We start from the raw sequence: 17,195 nt of genomic DNA, 5'->3' as shown, positions 1-17,195 counted from the left end.
TGAATCCCACTAGGAAAATAGGTAAGATCCTTAAATGTAAGACAAAGTTTTCAGTTAAGTCATTGTGATATGTATTAAGCACCTTAAACTGTATGAAGACTTCACCATAACATTGTTTCTATAGAGATAATTTAGGTAATTTTAGTTAATTTAGTATTAGACTAGGCTCCTTTCCAATTTTAGGATATTTACTTACTAGAATAGCGAAAACTGTACAGAAATGTCATGTCACTTCTGAGATATGAATCCTAAAGGCAGTATTAGAACAGGGTTTCAGCATCTATAAAGTACAACTTACTCAAAAACTATTTTTTATGGCTGTCGCTAGCAGATATATTATGTTTGCTTCACAAATAAACTCAGGCAAAAACTTAAGCAACATTTTTATTTTGACTATGGAATGTGAAGTGAGATATACTCATATTAGAATGTTATTCATTAAATAAAAAGCATGATTATACATTTAAGTATCAACAAATTTTCAAGTAAAGGCCATGTATGTATACATCCGTGTGTGTGTGCATGTGTGTGTGTAGCTTAAAGGACAGTAGTAAGTCAAGTTTGCATGTAACCTTCATCTAAGTTAAGAAATAGAACATGACCAATACCCAAGAAGCTCCCATGTGTCCTGCTGGTCACATTCCCTACCGACCCCACACATCCCATGCCTTAGGTAACCACTTTCCTGAATCTTTTTTTTTTAAAAATCATTTCCTTGCCTAAATAATGTTTTAGCTAGAACGATTTTGAGCTTTATATAAATGAAATAATATCGTATGTTATTCTGCGATTGTCTTCTCAACATTATGATGCTGAGGTTCATATATAAACAGAGTTCATTCATTTCCAGTGCTACTTCACCTTTCATTGCTTGAGCACAACTCACTTTATCTGTTCATTATCCTATATAAATACAAAAAGATATTTTAAGTTTGATTCAAAATATGAAATGTTCATTCATTCCATTTGAATCCTTAAGAGAATGATAAACCGTTTCGTTATAAGGTTTTCATTCATTTTTGTTAGAATTATATTTGCCAAACCGCTCAACCAAATCTTTAAATACTAAATATGCGCGGGGAACAGAAATGAAAGTCTTTATTTCTGTCAACTGTATGGTCCCAGCAAAACAGAGCGTGGCCTAGCCTAGCCTAGCCGATTTGCAATAGATTGTTCTCAGAAAGGAGGCCACAGTTTAATAATCTTATTTCCTTTGCCACTTGCAGGTTTTTTCACTCCTGTATAAAGTCTTTTCCCATTAAACAGGCGTATCGGCAAAATTCTGTTACAGATAGTGGCTTCCGTGCGCTTAGTGTTTCCTTTAATAGGTCTGGAATCATTCATGAGGTAGGCGAGCCTAGTGCTAGATTTGGTCACCAATGAAAACAGACTTGCTCAACGGTGATTCAAGAGAAGGGTAGAGTTAACGAATACATAAACCACTCTCTCCCTAACAGCTAAACGTCCCCGAAAGTTCGTTTCTAATGATAGGCAGGAAATCATTTGGCAAGTGTCTACCTCGTGGAATAGTGTCTGCCTGGAGAACTGATGATAGCTCAGTGACTCTCTGGAAGAGCATTAGTTGACTCTGATGGAATAAAGAGGAAGGAAAAGGAAATTTTTTTTTTCTTTTTTAATGCATTTCTTTAACTATAACTTAAAATTTGTATTAAAAAAGGAAATTTAATTATCTAATCTACAAATTGTCTTAGTGTTCAAGGTATATTAAAAAGAAATAGAACCTACATGTACACAGTCCCTGGGGAGTTGAACATCTAAGGGCCAGGGTAGTTTTGATTTGTCTTAGGACTACTGGATTTGAATCCAGAGATCCTCTCACCCTGACTCCCTTGCTGTCATAGCTCGGATGATAGTTCACTAACAAGAAACATTCATTTATTGCCATATCCTTAGCTCTATGGCAGCAGATTCCACAGGGTAGGTACTAATGATTATCCATTAAATGAATGAATTTGGGGGCCCTTGATAGATTGTTTGAACTGGTATATTTTCGTGATGAGTTAGTATTGCAAGAGTGGGATTTGAACTCGATGTCATTGTATTTGAGGGAATGCCCTGTGTCTGCATGCCTTCCTCCTGGGGAGATTGTTACTGGTGTTAGCTTATTGAGGTCCCTGCTGGAAAACGAGGGCAGGGACACACAGCACATGCCTGACACAGGCGTCACAGCCAACACATTCTACCATGACGATTGGGAGAAGTTACAGTAGAAAAAGACAAGGTACTTTGAGACTCTGTTGAGTTGACCAACTAGAATATATATTGAAAAGGCATTGTTGATGACGATGATGATGGTCAGAAGGTGGATCCCAATGTTTCTCTAAAAGCACTGTGGCTTCCCTATCCTTAAGGTTCAAAACGTTCCTAACAAGTCCCTCAAGGCCCAGTATGATGAGGTCCTATCTCACCTTCCCAGCTTCGGGCAGCGTTATTCTTCTGGCCGACTCTGCGGAGCCACACGTGGGGCTCTGTGGGATGGTGTCACTGTCTCCTTCTGGCTCCAGGTCTCTTCGTATGTCGTACTGTGCTGTTTGGAACTCTTCCGAGCCCTCGGCATAAACTACTACTAATCCAGATGTTGTTAGCACAGAAGTGACTTCAGAGATGTCCCAAAGCCCCCACCCTATACCTCTCCCTCAGCGATCCCTTCATTGCAATGGGATAATCGTGTAGCTAGTTGTTCAGCCTGTATCTCTTCTCTCAGGGCATCAGCTTCATCCGGCAGGTATCTGGCTGGTTCACCTCTGAATTCGCAGGTCGTTTCCAGAGAGTGTGGCAAATAGTAGGTGCTCCAGAAATATTTGCTGAAACAAGCAATGCTGAATGGATCATCAGCAGTTCGGCTAAAACTCGTTTTCTTTTTCTCTCTTTAGCTGGGAAGTTATCAATTCCAAACCGGATGAAAGACCGAGGCTCAGCCACTGTATTGCAGAATCATGGATGAATTTCAGCTTATTTCTTCAAGAAATGTCTCTTTTTAAACAGCAGAGCCCCGGCAAGGCAAGTCTTTCAGTACAGGAGAATTACTGTGTGTGCTTTAAAATGTGCCATAAATTGGAAACGAATGAATTAACCTAATGTACCAGCTTGTAAGGGTTCTCCAATCCTGGATATAATATGCTAGGAACACGTGCCATGAAGCTGACATTAGCAAGGTTCAGAAGTGTTAGTGTGTTAGCCCTAGAAAATCGTCAACTTTATATATTGAAATTGTGTTAGTTTTCTATTTTATGCATATTTATCTAACTCATTAACAAAAATGAATGATGATAGGTCTTATGGGCCAGACCGGGGAGAAAAAAATATCTTATGAGGAATTTCAGTTTAAAAGCAGACACATTAAAAAAAAAAAAAGACATACAATTACAGAGAACAGATTGGTGGTTGCCAGAGAGAAGAGGGCAGGGCGATGGGCAAAATAGGTGAACGGGATTAAGAAGTACCAGCTTCCAGTGATGAAACTCACCACTGTGTTGTACACCTGAAACTCATATAATATTGCATGTCAGTTATAATTCAATAAAAAATGTCAGTTTATATTATGTAGGCCAGTGCTGAAGTCGGAAGGAGATGAAGTGAACAGATAGCCCTTTGAGGATGCTTTTGGAGATAACTGAGTCTCCCTTTTAGTCTAAAAAGTAGAGATTTTTGGTTTATTTAAGACTTATTTAAGAAAGAAAACCTCTGGCAAAGACACTCATAGGGATGATGTAAATGGAACGAGTGTTTCTCCAGTTACGATGCAAACCCCTGGGAAGAAGGTTCGACAGTGGTTTGGAAGGGATTATGTGGTGCACACCTTTGGAGTACTTGGATGTGTCGAGGCGGCTTCAGCTGTGACGGTGAGAGCATGGGGTTTAAGGGCAGAACCATCTACAGAACCTTTCGCTTCTATGTCTGTGTTCGAGTTCCTTGAACCTCCGCCTGTAGTTGGAAGGAAGAGCCTAGGAATGTTGGTACAGCTTAAAAATCCCTCTGGTTGTACCATGTATGGGCAATCTCTTAACTTCAGTAGTATTGAATAATAGAATTATGTTTAGACATATTTTGAGCATATTAAAATGGCAATGTTTGTATATGCATGGATTTTTTTTTTTTAATCACTGAAGGTAATTCTTAGAATAGATACTCGTGGTGGCGAGGGAGAGTTGCATTTTTGATGATTATTGGTCATCAGATCATCAAAATCACTGACATGATTAAACACATTTTTAGAAGACTCTGAACGTAAAATTTGTGTGTTGGATTGTCCTAATGTGCTCTTAAGTCAGTTGGCTTAACATGATGATGTTACAAATCTAGTGGATAGTATGAAATCTCTTTCTGAAACTGAATTCTGGATACGGTCATGCTTTCATAGACTTATTCTTTCAACTTTTATGGTCTTTCCTCTTCCATTTTGCTATGAGAATTCCGTATTCTTCAACGGCCTTGCTGCTTCAGAAACAGCTCCTAATTTTGTTGCGTAAGCTCCTCTGCTCTTTTGACTAGTGAATTTATTAACCCAATGCCAAAGAATGGAAAAATCAAAGTTAATCTGAATTTTAGACCCCCTCAGTGTCAATCAGTTACCGATCGGAGTTATGTATCGTTTCCTTATATGGCTTTTTGAAATTCCCTTAATTTTGCTTCCCAGTTTAATGCCGTAACTTAAAGATGAATCAAAAGAAGAAAGATAGTTTATTTTTAAGAGTAGGATGAGGAAAACCTGTGAAGGGCTTTATAGGAGCATTTTTATCATGATGTTTAAATTTGTTAAAACAACCAAGATTTTTTTGGTCCTAACTGACAGAGAGAAGGAAATGAAGCACATTTCACTTAGGGAATTTCATTTCATTCCCAGCTGGTTTCCAAGTAACCTAGAAATTGGGTCAATCTGACGGATGGCTATGGTTAGGAAGGAGGATAGTAATGGCCAGTGGATTCATCCCAGCTGCTTATCAGCTGTGCAAATTATATTTATGTAAGTGCCTCTAATTTCTGTAATATTTTGCTGTGTTTATGAATTTTGATGAGCTTATAGAAGTAGTTTGAACTTGCAAGTTTATTTGCCAGTCTGCATTATTTTCAGTGACTGATCCCGAGTAAAAAAAAGTTTCTGGGGACATACTAGTCTTCAGTTCTCTTGCATCTGGCAGGAATAGAGCCACAGGGATGATTAATGGGAGATGTTCTCGGTGCCAGAAACGAGCTTCTGGAACCTCAAAATGATGGTTACTAAGTGTTAAAGTGGACTGAGGCTGGTTGAACACAGCAGTCATTTGTCAGACCCGAGTACAAAAGAACACGGTTTGAACAACGTTTGCCGTAACGGGACAGATCGCATATAGATAACTAATTGGGTGTGTATCCTGTCCTCTAAAAGGTCTGGGAGTTCTGTATAACTGTCACATGTTGTTTCTATCATTTCTAGTTTTGTCTCCTGGTCTGCAGTGTGTGCACATTTTTTACGGTCTTGGGAAGTTACATTCCTGGGGTTATACTCAGCTATCTACTGTGTAAGTATAGTAGAACATTCGGCTGATTTATGTAATGCATATGGTATCACTTAACGGTCAGCAGGACCTTCCATAGTTTGGAAGAGGAGGGATGAGTTTTTAATTATAAAGCACATGGATTCTTCTTTAAGTTCCTGCTGTAAAAGGTTTTTCCTCTTCCTAGAGACCTGTACTGGTAGGGGGTAGGTACAATGGCACAGCCAGTTTGGGTAACAGCCTGGCAATTTCTTAAAAACTGTACATGATCCAGCTATTCCACAGCCAGGTATTTACCCAGGAGAAATGAAAGTATACGTTTACGCAGAGACTCGTATGCACATGTGCTCAGCACCTGTATTTGTAGTGGCCAAAAACAGAACACGGTCCTTACGTCCACCCGTAGAGGCATGGGTAAACAACCTGTGGCATAGCCATCCAGTGACCACTCAGCACTAATACGTTGATGTATGCCACAGTCTGGCTAAATCTCAAAATAATTAGATCGAGTGGGAAAAAGTCAGGTAAAACAGAACATTTACTGTATGATTCCATTTATGCAGAATTCAAACTAATCTTCAGCGGCAAAGCACACAAAGGGTTGCCGAGGGAGGAGGAGGGAGGGAAAGGCAGGGGAAGGATTAATGAATAGGAAGGTGAGGAAACTTCAGGGGGTGATGGATATGTTCACTATCTTCATTGTGGTGATGGTTTCTTAGTTGTATGCGTATGGCAAAATGTGTCCGACTGTATACTTTAAATATGTACAATTTATTGTATGTCAAATACAACTCCAAAATGCTGTAAAAAAAGTATAGATTTCCAGCTTGGCTTGGAAAATATGATCTGGTGCTGCCACCTTGAGATGGGACAGGCACTCTCCATTTAACTCACCCTCATATTTCCCTATTTTTCGTACACCGGCTTTTAAAATGTACATATACTTCCTTGGCTTCTAGTGATATTGGAGTTTGCAACTCCTATTTAAAAGGTAAACGGGCACATTTTCTAACAACAACAAAGAAATAAACACCAGGGAATACAATACATTCACGGTGTCCATCTTCGTTTCTTTTTGTATTCCTGGTGCATGACACCCATGGCAGTTGATCCAAGCTTACATCCATTCTCCCACGTGGAACTCATGTACATATCAGCCCTTGATCTGCCTTGTCTAGGAAGTAAAGGAACAAAGAGCCGGGGAAGGAGAGTCTGATATGGGCAAGGCATTATTCAGATGGTTTGCTTTGGCCTCATTTATTCTTCACAAAGCCCTAACAGATGTTACTATCCCAATATTACTGATGAGAGGCTAATAGATAATAACTTTCCTATAGTGAAATGGCTTATTTAACAAATAAGTAGAATGGAGATTTTAATCCAGGACTGTGGTCAAGAAAGCATGTAAGCTTTGTGTAATCGTTGAGGCTGAAAGAGTTGAAAGGAGGAAGTTGATATGATAGCAAGTCTTTGAAAACAATGACCTTAAGCATAGTGTGGGTATGCACACACGCGCACAGGAGAAAATGTTTTCGTTGTGGGAGGAAGAATACAAATGATGAGCTTACTTCACAGAGGCATTTCTCGAAGTAAAACACTTGCATTTGTCAGTAAAGAAACTGAAATATTTTTGTGAAATACTAAGATGTAGCCTTTTGAAAGGAAGGCCATCTTACCTACGTTCTCTTCCCTCTTATGTTTCAGTATTGTGTGCATTTTTGTGTCCACTGTTTAAGTGTAATGATATTGGACAAAAAATATACAGCAAAATCAAGTCAGTTCTGCTGAAACTAGATTTTGGAATTGGAGAATATATTAATCAGAAGAAACGTAAGAGATCTGGTAGGTAAAATTTGAATTTTAGATACCGTGCATGGAATCAGACATCAGCTGGCTATTTATTATGAAATCAATTTTAATACCTTTCAAGGCGCTTTTAGCCTTTTATTGCATATTATTACAGAAGCTAATCCCCCACAGTAATACAGCTTTTGCCTATTTAGGCTTTTATTTTTTTCTCGAACATACAAGAAATTGACTTTTTGATCCAAATTGTCAGGGGAAGGAGAAAAGGATTCAATAATTCTGTATTTGCTATTTATGATTTCTTTCGTGTAAGTTATTTTATTTTGGTGTGGACTATTGCAAATAAAAAAAACAACACCACTAGGGCTGAGAGCGTGGGAGCAGTGTAAGGGGATTGAGAGAACAAGGGGAGGAAAAGAAAACAGAGGAAAGATGAATGTAATCATTATTCACTACTGAACTTGGCCTATGACTTTATAGATTCTCAAACTCTAGCAAGCATCAGAATCACCTGGAGGGATTATTAAAGCTTGGATTTCTGGGCCCCACCCCAGAGTTTCGGATTCAGTTGGTGTAGGGCGGGGCCTGAGAATATGCATTCCTAAAAAGTTCCATCAGATCAGCTGTTGCCGATGCTGCTGGTTCAGGGACCACACTACGAGAACCACTCTGTGGACCATTTCCCTTGGAAATCAAACTTTTGCAAATACGTCGTGTGCAAACATTTGATTATATGGGAGCATTGGAGACCGTGAGGAATGCGGGGTCAGGATATCACTGTATAATGAATGAAATGTACTGTCTAGGAAACTGAAAGCCTCTAAATTTTCTCTCAACAGAAGCAGATAAAGAAAAAAGTCACAAAGATGACAGTGAATTAGACCTTTCAGCTCTTTGTCCTAAGGTATTTTTTTGTTTAGTTTTCAGTTTGTTCCTGGGTGGTTTGACTGTTAAGTTTACTTGCATGCCCTCAAGCTGAATGATTTTCCTAACAGACTCCTCTCATTCCTCTAAGATGACTGAACAGTTTCAAAAGGAAAATTACTCATCTGCTTTTTATTATTCTGACATTTTTTGGTGTTCATATGGAGTTTTGAAAAAGATTTCTGTCCGAAGTTTAAAATGAGCCACTGCTATTTATCTTAACACAGATTAGCCTCACGGTTGCTGCTAAAGAGTTGTCTGTGTCTGACACGGATGTATCTGAGGTCTCCTGGACTGACAATGGGACCTTCAACCTTTCAGAAGGATACACTCCACAGACAGACACTTCTGATGGTATGCTCACATTTCTGCGTGCCCTTATTGTTATTATTAGCACATGCAAAAATATTTACCTCTGTCAACTGCTGAGTGGATAAACAAAATCTGGCATATCTACACAATGGAGTGTCACTTGGCTATAAAAACAAAGTAGTGACACATGCCACAAGATGGATGGGCTTTGAAAACATTATGCTAAGTGAAAGAAGCCAGACGCACAAGTCCACGTATTGTGTAAGTCCATTTATAGGAAATGTCCAGGATGGACAAATCCATGTGGACAGAAAGTAGATTAGTGGCTGCCAGGGCTGGGGGAAGGAGGAAAGGTGACTGGTAATTAGTGTGGGTTTTTCGTAACGATGTAAATGTTCTGGCATTAGATAGTGGGGATGGTTGCACTACTTTGTGAATATATTAAAAACCACTGAATTGTACGCTTGAAATGTGTACACTTTATGATCTGTGAATCGTACCCCAAAAGCTATTCCTTTTTTAAAAGTATGGAGGGGCGCCTGGGTGGCGCAGTCGGTTAAGCGTCCGACTTCAGCCAGGTCACGATCTCGCGGTCCGTGAGTTCGAGCCCCGCGTCAGGCTCTGGGCTGATGGCTCAGAGCCTGGAGCCTGTTTCCGATTCTGTGTCTCCCTCTCTCTCTGCCCCTCCCCCGTTCATGCTATGTCTCTCTCTGTCCCAAAAATAAATAAAAAAAATAAATAAATAAAATAAAAAAAAAAAAAATAAAAGTATGGAGAAAAATATCCAAGCCAGTCAGTATCCAAATCTGCCTTTATTTTCAAAACAAATAAACAATTGACAGTGAAAACAATGAACTTGTGAAGTGTCTGGTGGCATTGTGTATGGCGACAGTGGAAGGAGGGGAAGAGACACTTTCATCCTGTGTATTCAGGGCTGGTCCCCATCAAAGAGGATTAAAGTATGGAGGACAAGTTCCCCAAATCCGAAGCTGACTCCATGGTTTCTCATGGTTTTCTTCAAAGTTAGTTCTTTTTTTTTTTTTTTTAATTAGGATAAATAAGTTTAAAACAGAGAGACAGTCTTGTACAGTAAGTTAATTTTTGCTAGTCTCCTTGGATTATTTTGGGTCATTTTAACCATATATTGAATATATGAGATTACACTGGAAGATTATGAATTGTTCTATATGTGTTTTTACAGGCAAGAATGTACTTTCTTTTTCTAGAGGAGGAGGGAGGCCATACAGTGTTTGAGAAAAGACAGGCTTGGAGATTGGGACACCCAAGCGTAGTCTTGCCTTGGTCATTAACTAACTGTGTGACCTTGAACAGGTGACATGATTCTGTGGACCTCAATTTCTTCAACTTTCAAGTGTATCGGAACACTCACGGGGTGCCTGGCTGGCTTAGTTGGTAGAGCATGCGACTCGTGGTCATGAGTTTAAGGCCCACTTTGGGTTTAGGGTCTACTGAAAGAAAAAAAAAAAAAAGAAAAGAAAAGGAACACTCACGCTGTACAAGCCCTACATATCAAGACGAGGATAACAAACCCGTTGTTCTTAAGCATTCTGTCTCAGACTTACACAACAAAAGGGGCAGCAGTCATGCCACCCACAAAGAAGGCTTTAATTAAATTGAAGACTTCAAGTTACTATTGTAAAGAGTTAACTGTTACACTGAAAGATTTTCTATGGAAAGTGAAAAACAATAAAATCGCTGTCTGCCTACTAACCTGACATTGCTTTCAAATGTCCGAAATCTTAAGTGATCCGATATGTATTCAGGACACGAGTTTGGTAGACAGGATATGGTCACTTTCAGCTATATTTATGGAAAGCGGAATGTTTCCGTAAGCTCTTAGGTTGAACATGGAATAGAAGGAGCGATACTTTTGATTCATTGCTTTAAACAAACATCGGTTACAGATGCTGAGATAGTTCTTCACGGATGAAAATGCTGGGCCAGGATAATACTCACCATCTGCTGTACCAGAATCCATGAAAACCTCCAGTTGAAATATATTGTTTTTACTTTGTGATCATACAGCATACATATCCACATTAGCTTAAAGCTAATACCCTCCTGGGGCAGGATGAAATTTTTGTTTATGATGAACATTTAAAACTTCAGTACATGTATACAATGGAATATTACCCAGCCATCAAAAATAATTAAATCTCTCCACTTGCGACAACATGGATAGAGCTAGAGACTATTACACTAAGCAAAATAAGTCAGAGAAAGACAAATACCATATGATTTCACACATATGTGGAATTTAAGAAACAAATGAGCAAAGGGGGGAAAGAAGAGGGAGCCAAAAAACAGACTCTGAAAATACAGAACAGGGGCGCCTGAGTGGTTCAGTTGGTTGAGCATCCAACTCTTGATTTTGGCTAGGGTCATGATCCTAGCTAGGGTCATGGGATCAAGCCCTGCATCCAACTCCAGGTTGAGCAAGGAGCCTGCTTGGGTTATCCTCATCTCATCTCATCTCTTCTCTTCTCTTCTCTTCTCTTCTCTTCTCTTCTCTTCTCTTCTCTTCTCTTCTCTTCTCTTCTCTTCTCTTCTCTTCTCTTTTCTTCTTCTTCTTCTTCTTCTTCTTCTTCTTCTTCTTCTTCTTCTCTCTCTCTCTCTCTCTCTCTCTCTCTCTCTCTCTCTCTCTCTTCTCTCTCTCTCTCTTCTCTCCCTCTCCCTCCCTCTCCCTCTCTCTTTCTTTCTCTCAAATGAAAAAATAGAGAACAAACTTATGGTTACCAGAGGAAGGTGGGTAGGGGCATGGGTTAAATAGGTGATGGGGATTAAGGAGGGCACTTGTGATGAGCACTGGGTGTTATATGTAAGTGTTGAATCGCTATATTGTACACCTGAAACTAATACACTGTATGTTAATTCATTGGAATTTAAATAAAAACTAACATCAAGTCATTACATACACTGTTTTGTACTTAAGAGGAAAACTAAGGACATGGGGGGACATGTGGAATTTGTGCACTTGTAGAGAGATGGTCAGGTTTGCCTAGAGTGTGGGATGGACAGCAGATTATCTTTTAGACAGTTCTTTCATTTCAGATTCATCACGGTGCTTAAGCATGAACTTCTGTTACACATTCCACAGATCTCGACCGGCCTAGCGAAGAAGTTTTCTCTCGAGACCTTTCCGATTTTCCATCTGTAGAAAATGGCATGGGAACAAACGATGAAGATGAATTCAGCCTTGGCTTGCCCACTGAGCTCAGGAGAAAAAAGGAGCAGCTGGACAGCGGTCCCAGAGCAAGCAAAGAGAGGCAGTCCGCCGCTGGCCTCACCCTTCCGCTGAGCAGTGACCAAACCTTTCACTTGATGCGCAACCTGGCCGGGGACGCCATCACAGCCGCAGTGACGGCTGCCATCAAAGAGCAGTTAGAGGGCGCCGCGAAGCAAGCACTCTCTCAGGCTGCCCCCAGCCCGGGAGACGACACAGACACTGAAGAAGGTGATGACTTTGAACTACTTGACCAGTCAGAGCTTGATCAAATTGAGAGTGAATTGGGACTTGCACAAGACCAAGAAGCAGAAGCACAGCAAAGTAAGAAGGCTTCGGGCTTCCTTTCAAATCTACTCGGAGGAGGCCATTAGTCTGGGAATCAACTTGTTCAACACAGCACAGATAAAACTACCAAAAAATTATAAACAATGCAAAAAAAAAAAAAAAAAAAGAAAAGAAAAAAGAAAAGGAAAAAAAATTTTTTTGAACTGTGGGCTTTACTGATTACTTCAGATTGTTTTTCTTATTTTCCCTTCTGCAGTGAATTAATTGGATCTATATCAGCTGATACTGATAGACTGATATTTCCTATAGTTATTTTTATGTAATAAGCATGGAAATGAACTTTGTATACATATATATACATGCTGTGTTATCAGAGATGAATATTAGAGGTTGTTTTTAAAGCAAAACACCAACTTATTGAGATCCTCCTACAAGTATTCCTTATTTTTCCTTTACAATTAATTTTTCAGGCATGCAAAAACTTTATTGTAACTCACTGAAATATTAACAATTCGTTGGTGAATACATGTGGTATCAGCTCCTTTGCTACCGATACTTGGAAACAGTTAAAAAATTTTGGTAGATTCTGATGTGAAAACCCAAAAATTATCAAGGTATCTTCAGGTGGAGGACTTGGGAAATATTAGCAAAATTAATTTCTTAGGAAAAAATTTTAAAAATATATTTAACTACTTTGGATAGGCTGAAACATTTCCATGTTATTTCTGCAGTTATAGACTTAGGCTTACCTATAAATGGCATGCTCCATGGACTACCAGCTCTGGTCTTGCAAATGGGTGGTATTAACCCATCGAAAGCAAGTAATTATATATCACATAGACGGTGGTTTTGATGTAAACAGAGGTTGGGCTGTGTTTTGTTGTTCAACTGTCATATATTTGTACTAGAGATGTTATGAAGTGCAGATATGTTCTGCCTGCTCCGACCTAAGTTAAACCCTCATCTTTCATATTATGTCATAGAAAAAGTCTCTTAAAATTGTGAAATTAGTTCCTGATACGTTCTATGAGTGGCGTTGTCATCAGCGGTAGAGAAACAAGAGAAACAAGAACTGTTTTCGTAGTCTGTCTTAGAGTCTCCTAAAGGAGAGAAATTTGCTTGGCTTTAAGGTGTATTTATTTGCTATTGAAGTCTAAATATGTAACCTGTTTCTCATTGGGAAGCTAGAATATATTCTTCCTTTATTTTAAACTTTTTTAGATCACCTTTAAATAACCAAATTTGACTTAGGTTTTTAACAAAACACTTAGCAGAAATCAAGCTAATTTTGTTTTTGTGATACAAACTTTTAATATGTTGAGGGACCATGTCCGCCAACTACCAACAATCCCTTCAGTCTTCAGGTACAGCCGGCATTTCTACAGACGCATGCAGACATCTGAGACCCTCAGAAAGGAAGGATAATCCAAGAATATAGGAAATCTGTGGTCTCTTCCCTTCGTTTTACCCTTTCCTTATATTTCTAAAGACTATAGGTAATCTTATGTTTTAATGTAGCATCTCTTATTTATTTTTTCTTTCTGAGGTATTAAAATAGCTAGACTGAATTTTGCCAAATGTTAAAGGGAGAAAAGTTACTGAGGACTTTGAACACTTGCTTTTTGTGATTGACTATGCTTATATGTCATCAGTGCCTCATGACTGTGTTCGATGTCCTTTATTGATACAAAGTGAGCCTGTGCCTTCATTATCTTGCCCATTTTGGTACAAATGAAAACCTGGTGTTAGATCAATGAACTGTGTGGGTTAGGGAGGAATATACCTGAATTCTATTCAATACAAGTTTCTGGACACAAAGAAAAATACAGTCACATATTTATAAAATAGTTGTCACCAGGATTCTTCTTTTTTAAAAGTTTTAATGTGCATGTTTCTGCATTTAAAAAGCATCTTTGGCCATTAAGTCAAAAAGTGTACAGGTCATTTCAATTTCTTCACTGAGGGGAACACAAGAAGATTGATCCAAGTAATTAAAACGTGTTAAAAGTCACTGGACAAGCTTGCAAGAAGATAAACTCAAGAGTTGGTGGTATAAGCCATAAAGATAGGATCATATATTATAAACTATAAATTAAAAGGGATTTGGGGATGGCAAGGTTGGTAGGGTAGAAAAATGTGTAACACTTTCGAGAAGACATACTAGCTCTCTGTGGAGAGTAGCATCATAACCGTACGTGTACTTCAATATTATTTATTCAAGAACATAAGTGATTACAGATTCACACAATTGATATTCTTTGATAATGGTACTCTTAATTCAGACAAACAGGGATGCTGAAGGGGTGTGTGTGTGTGTGTGTGTGTGTGTGTGTGTGTGTGTGTTGGGGGATATATTTCTGATTTCAAGATATAGTAACAATAAACCCTGGTGACTGATCCAGTACCCTTGGAACTATTTATCCCTTATCATGAGGATGTCTGCATTCATTAAAAGGTGAAACGTGGATTTTTTTTATTATTATTGTAAAGGAATTGTAGAAAAATGCTTTGCTCTCTTCCTATAGAAAATGATGAGCAAAACCAGACAATGGGAATAACATACACCGATCATGCATTTTGACCGAAAACAATAAAGCAGGGCTCAGAAGTTCAAGCTTGCTTTGGAAGGTCAATCCAGGCCTAAAACAGTGTTTATATTCTCATTTTGGATCATCGTTGCTTTTTCTTACCCTAAAAATCTTCAAATGTGATTTTTAAAAACTGTCCCACTTCTAGTGTGGCAGAATGTTAGGAAAAGAAACATTTATAAGGCTTTGCAATTAGCAAACATCCTCAACATATTTAGGCATATCACTCATATATTTGAAGTAAGTACAACTTTTTTCCTTTTAAAAAATGGCAAATGCCAGTGTACTAGCGATTTTAGGCAAGAAGCAAATCTACAGTCAAGAAAAAAAAAAAGTGACTTAAACGTTTTCCTTTCTGTTTATAATTTTGGTTGATGTAGTGCTTTACATCACTCCAGCTATATTCGTTACAAGATAGGAAATTATTCTGAAAACACTTACTGTTTTCATAGGTCATTTGTGTCATGATGAAGCTAGAAAGTCTCAGAACTATATTTCTGTGTATTATTCCTCCATTTCCATTGCAGCATTTAAGGTGGGATGAGAGGTCATTAATAAAATTAGGAAGCGAATTATTCTGTCATACAGGGGTGTTTTTAGAAAAAATGGAAAAACGTCTGAAGCATTTTCAGGGGAGAAAAAGGCTATATAAAACCAAGACAGTGAAGTTTTTTCCTGCCTGTGTTTCAACTACGCCATCTTTTCAAACATTAAAACAAAGTCAATCAATAAGTATCTGCTTATAAGAAAACTCTAAAGTTATTTCAGTGGGACTGGCACTATATTGGCCTCGCAATCCAATAAATGCTATGGAATAAAAAGATGAAAAGTGTTGCAAAAATGTCTATTTTTTCAGTTGACTCTGGACCATGTGTGAGGTTCTACACTAGTCATTTTTAATGGATCTTACCCTGGGAGACTCCAACTAAGTCACATAACATTTGCACCTGTTTCTTTCATCTATGAAATTAGCACCTGTGCCTCATAGTGTATAATTGTCTAAGACGGGGTTTGGCAAACTATGGTCTATAGGCCAAATCTGACCTGCCACTGTTTTTCTATGGAATAGCAACTAAGAATGCTTTTTTTAAAAAAAATTTGAAATCCAAAGAATAATTCATGATGTGTAAAATATGCAAAATTCAAAATTTAGTGTCCATAAATACAGTTTTGTTAGAACACAGCAATGTTCACTTATGTACTGTCTATGGCTATTTTTATGCTAAAGAGAAAAGTTGTACAGTTGTGGCAGATAATAGTTTTAGGCCTACAAAGCCTAAAATATTTACTATCTTGCCCTTTATAGGAATGGTTTGCCAAACTTTGGCCTAATACATAGAAAACACCCAGTTATAGTTAGAATCATGTGTAATCCTCATGACTCTACACTTAAGTAGTAGGAAGAGCATTTTTCAGAAGGACAAGGTTAGATAAATTATCCAGTCACATAGCTAGTAAGGGGGAAAGCCAGTTTGACCCCAAAGCCTATTCTCTTTCCAATTATGTCACATTATCTAATATTTTTTTGTTTTTTAATACATTAAGAAAGATCATAACTTTAAATAGCTTAGCAGAACTTTACTAAATACTAAAGACTGTTTTTATTTTATTGAGATTATTTTTTTCTCTTTCCAAAGAATCCGGAAACCAGCTGATCTATACTATTTTAAATGCTCTGATAACCCAAGTTTTCTCAATTCTTTAGAATATCTCAATTCTTTGTTAATCTAAGAACAGCATATCTAGATACCCAAAAAACAAGAGGTAGTAAAATGTTTTAAAATTGTTTACTGAAAATCATAATATTTTACTTAACATTTTTATAAATGCAAAATTCATAGAAATTGTAAACCATTTAATGTTAGTTTTTATATTCTTTGTTACCACCCAAAAACTAATCGCAAACAGCCCAATCCCCTTTAGTTTTCCTTTTAATTTTTTTGTGTTTATTTATTTTTGGGACAGAGAGAGAGCACGAACGGGGGAGGGGCAGAGAGAGAGGGAGACAGAATCAGAAGTAGGCTCCAGGCTCTGAGCCGTCAGCCCAGAGCCCAATGCGGGGCTCGAACCCACGGACTGCGAGATCATGACCTGAGCTGAAGTCGGACGCTCAACCGACTGAGCCACCCAGGCGCCCCTAGTTTTCCTTTTAAAAACCAAGTAGCTACTGCAATATGGGTATATGAAAAGTAGTAAGCCTGCCACAATACTGCCTATCAATACCAGTCTCTCAATTGACTTGAAGATGAACCTATTACCTCTTACTTTAAATTTTGTAATTATCAAAAATCAACATCCCAACATTTTCCAGCATTGAAAAGGAAGCACATCTTCATGGACACTGTCCCTTTACACTGTATAACATAACTTCAGTAGTTTGACAATTAAGTGAAGCTCGTATCTTAAGAGCTATGTCACAGTATCCAGAAAGAATTCTAATTGTTAATATTTTTCAAATCTCAATCTTTCACGTGGGCAGTCTCTGTTTAAATTCTTCAGCAAAATGATTAATTTGGTAAGAAACATTTTTTATAGCAT

General features: G+C 38.2%; 1 protein-coding gene across 2 annotated transcripts in view; it reads left to right on the top strand.

Moving 5' to 3' along the window:
- RETREG1 (reticulophagy regulator 1) overlaps positions 1-15,840 on the top strand; it is a 132,405-nt gene extending 116,565 nt beyond the window's left edge. For both annotated transcript variants that reach the window (XM_058716070.1, XM_058716075.1), the window contains 6 exons: positions 2,895-3,021; positions 5,435-5,519; positions 7,200-7,337; positions 8,141-8,205; positions 8,453-8,579; positions 11,656-15,840. In XM_058716070.1, coding sequence (XP_058572053.1) covers positions 2,895-3,021; positions 5,435-5,519; positions 7,200-7,337; positions 8,141-8,205; positions 8,453-8,579; positions 11,656-12,155 — 1,042 coding nt within the window. In that variant the 3' untranslated portion in view covers positions 12,156-15,840. The remainder of the gene's footprint in view (positions 1-2,894; positions 3,022-5,434; positions 5,520-7,199; positions 7,338-8,140; positions 8,206-8,452; positions 8,580-11,655) is intronic.
- Positions 15,841-17,195: the final 1,355 nt, after the last annotated feature.

Source organism: Neofelis nebulosa, chromosome 1, assembly GCF_028018385.1.
Source record: "Neofelis nebulosa isolate mNeoNeb1 chromosome 1, mNeoNeb1.pri, whole genome shotgun sequence".
In the NCBI taxonomy this organism is placed as follows: domain Eukaryota; kingdom Metazoa; phylum Chordata; class Mammalia; order Carnivora; family Felidae; genus Neofelis; species Neofelis nebulosa.
Note: the sequence above shows the minus strand (reverse complement) of the source record. Positions and strands in the feature narration are given on the sequence as shown.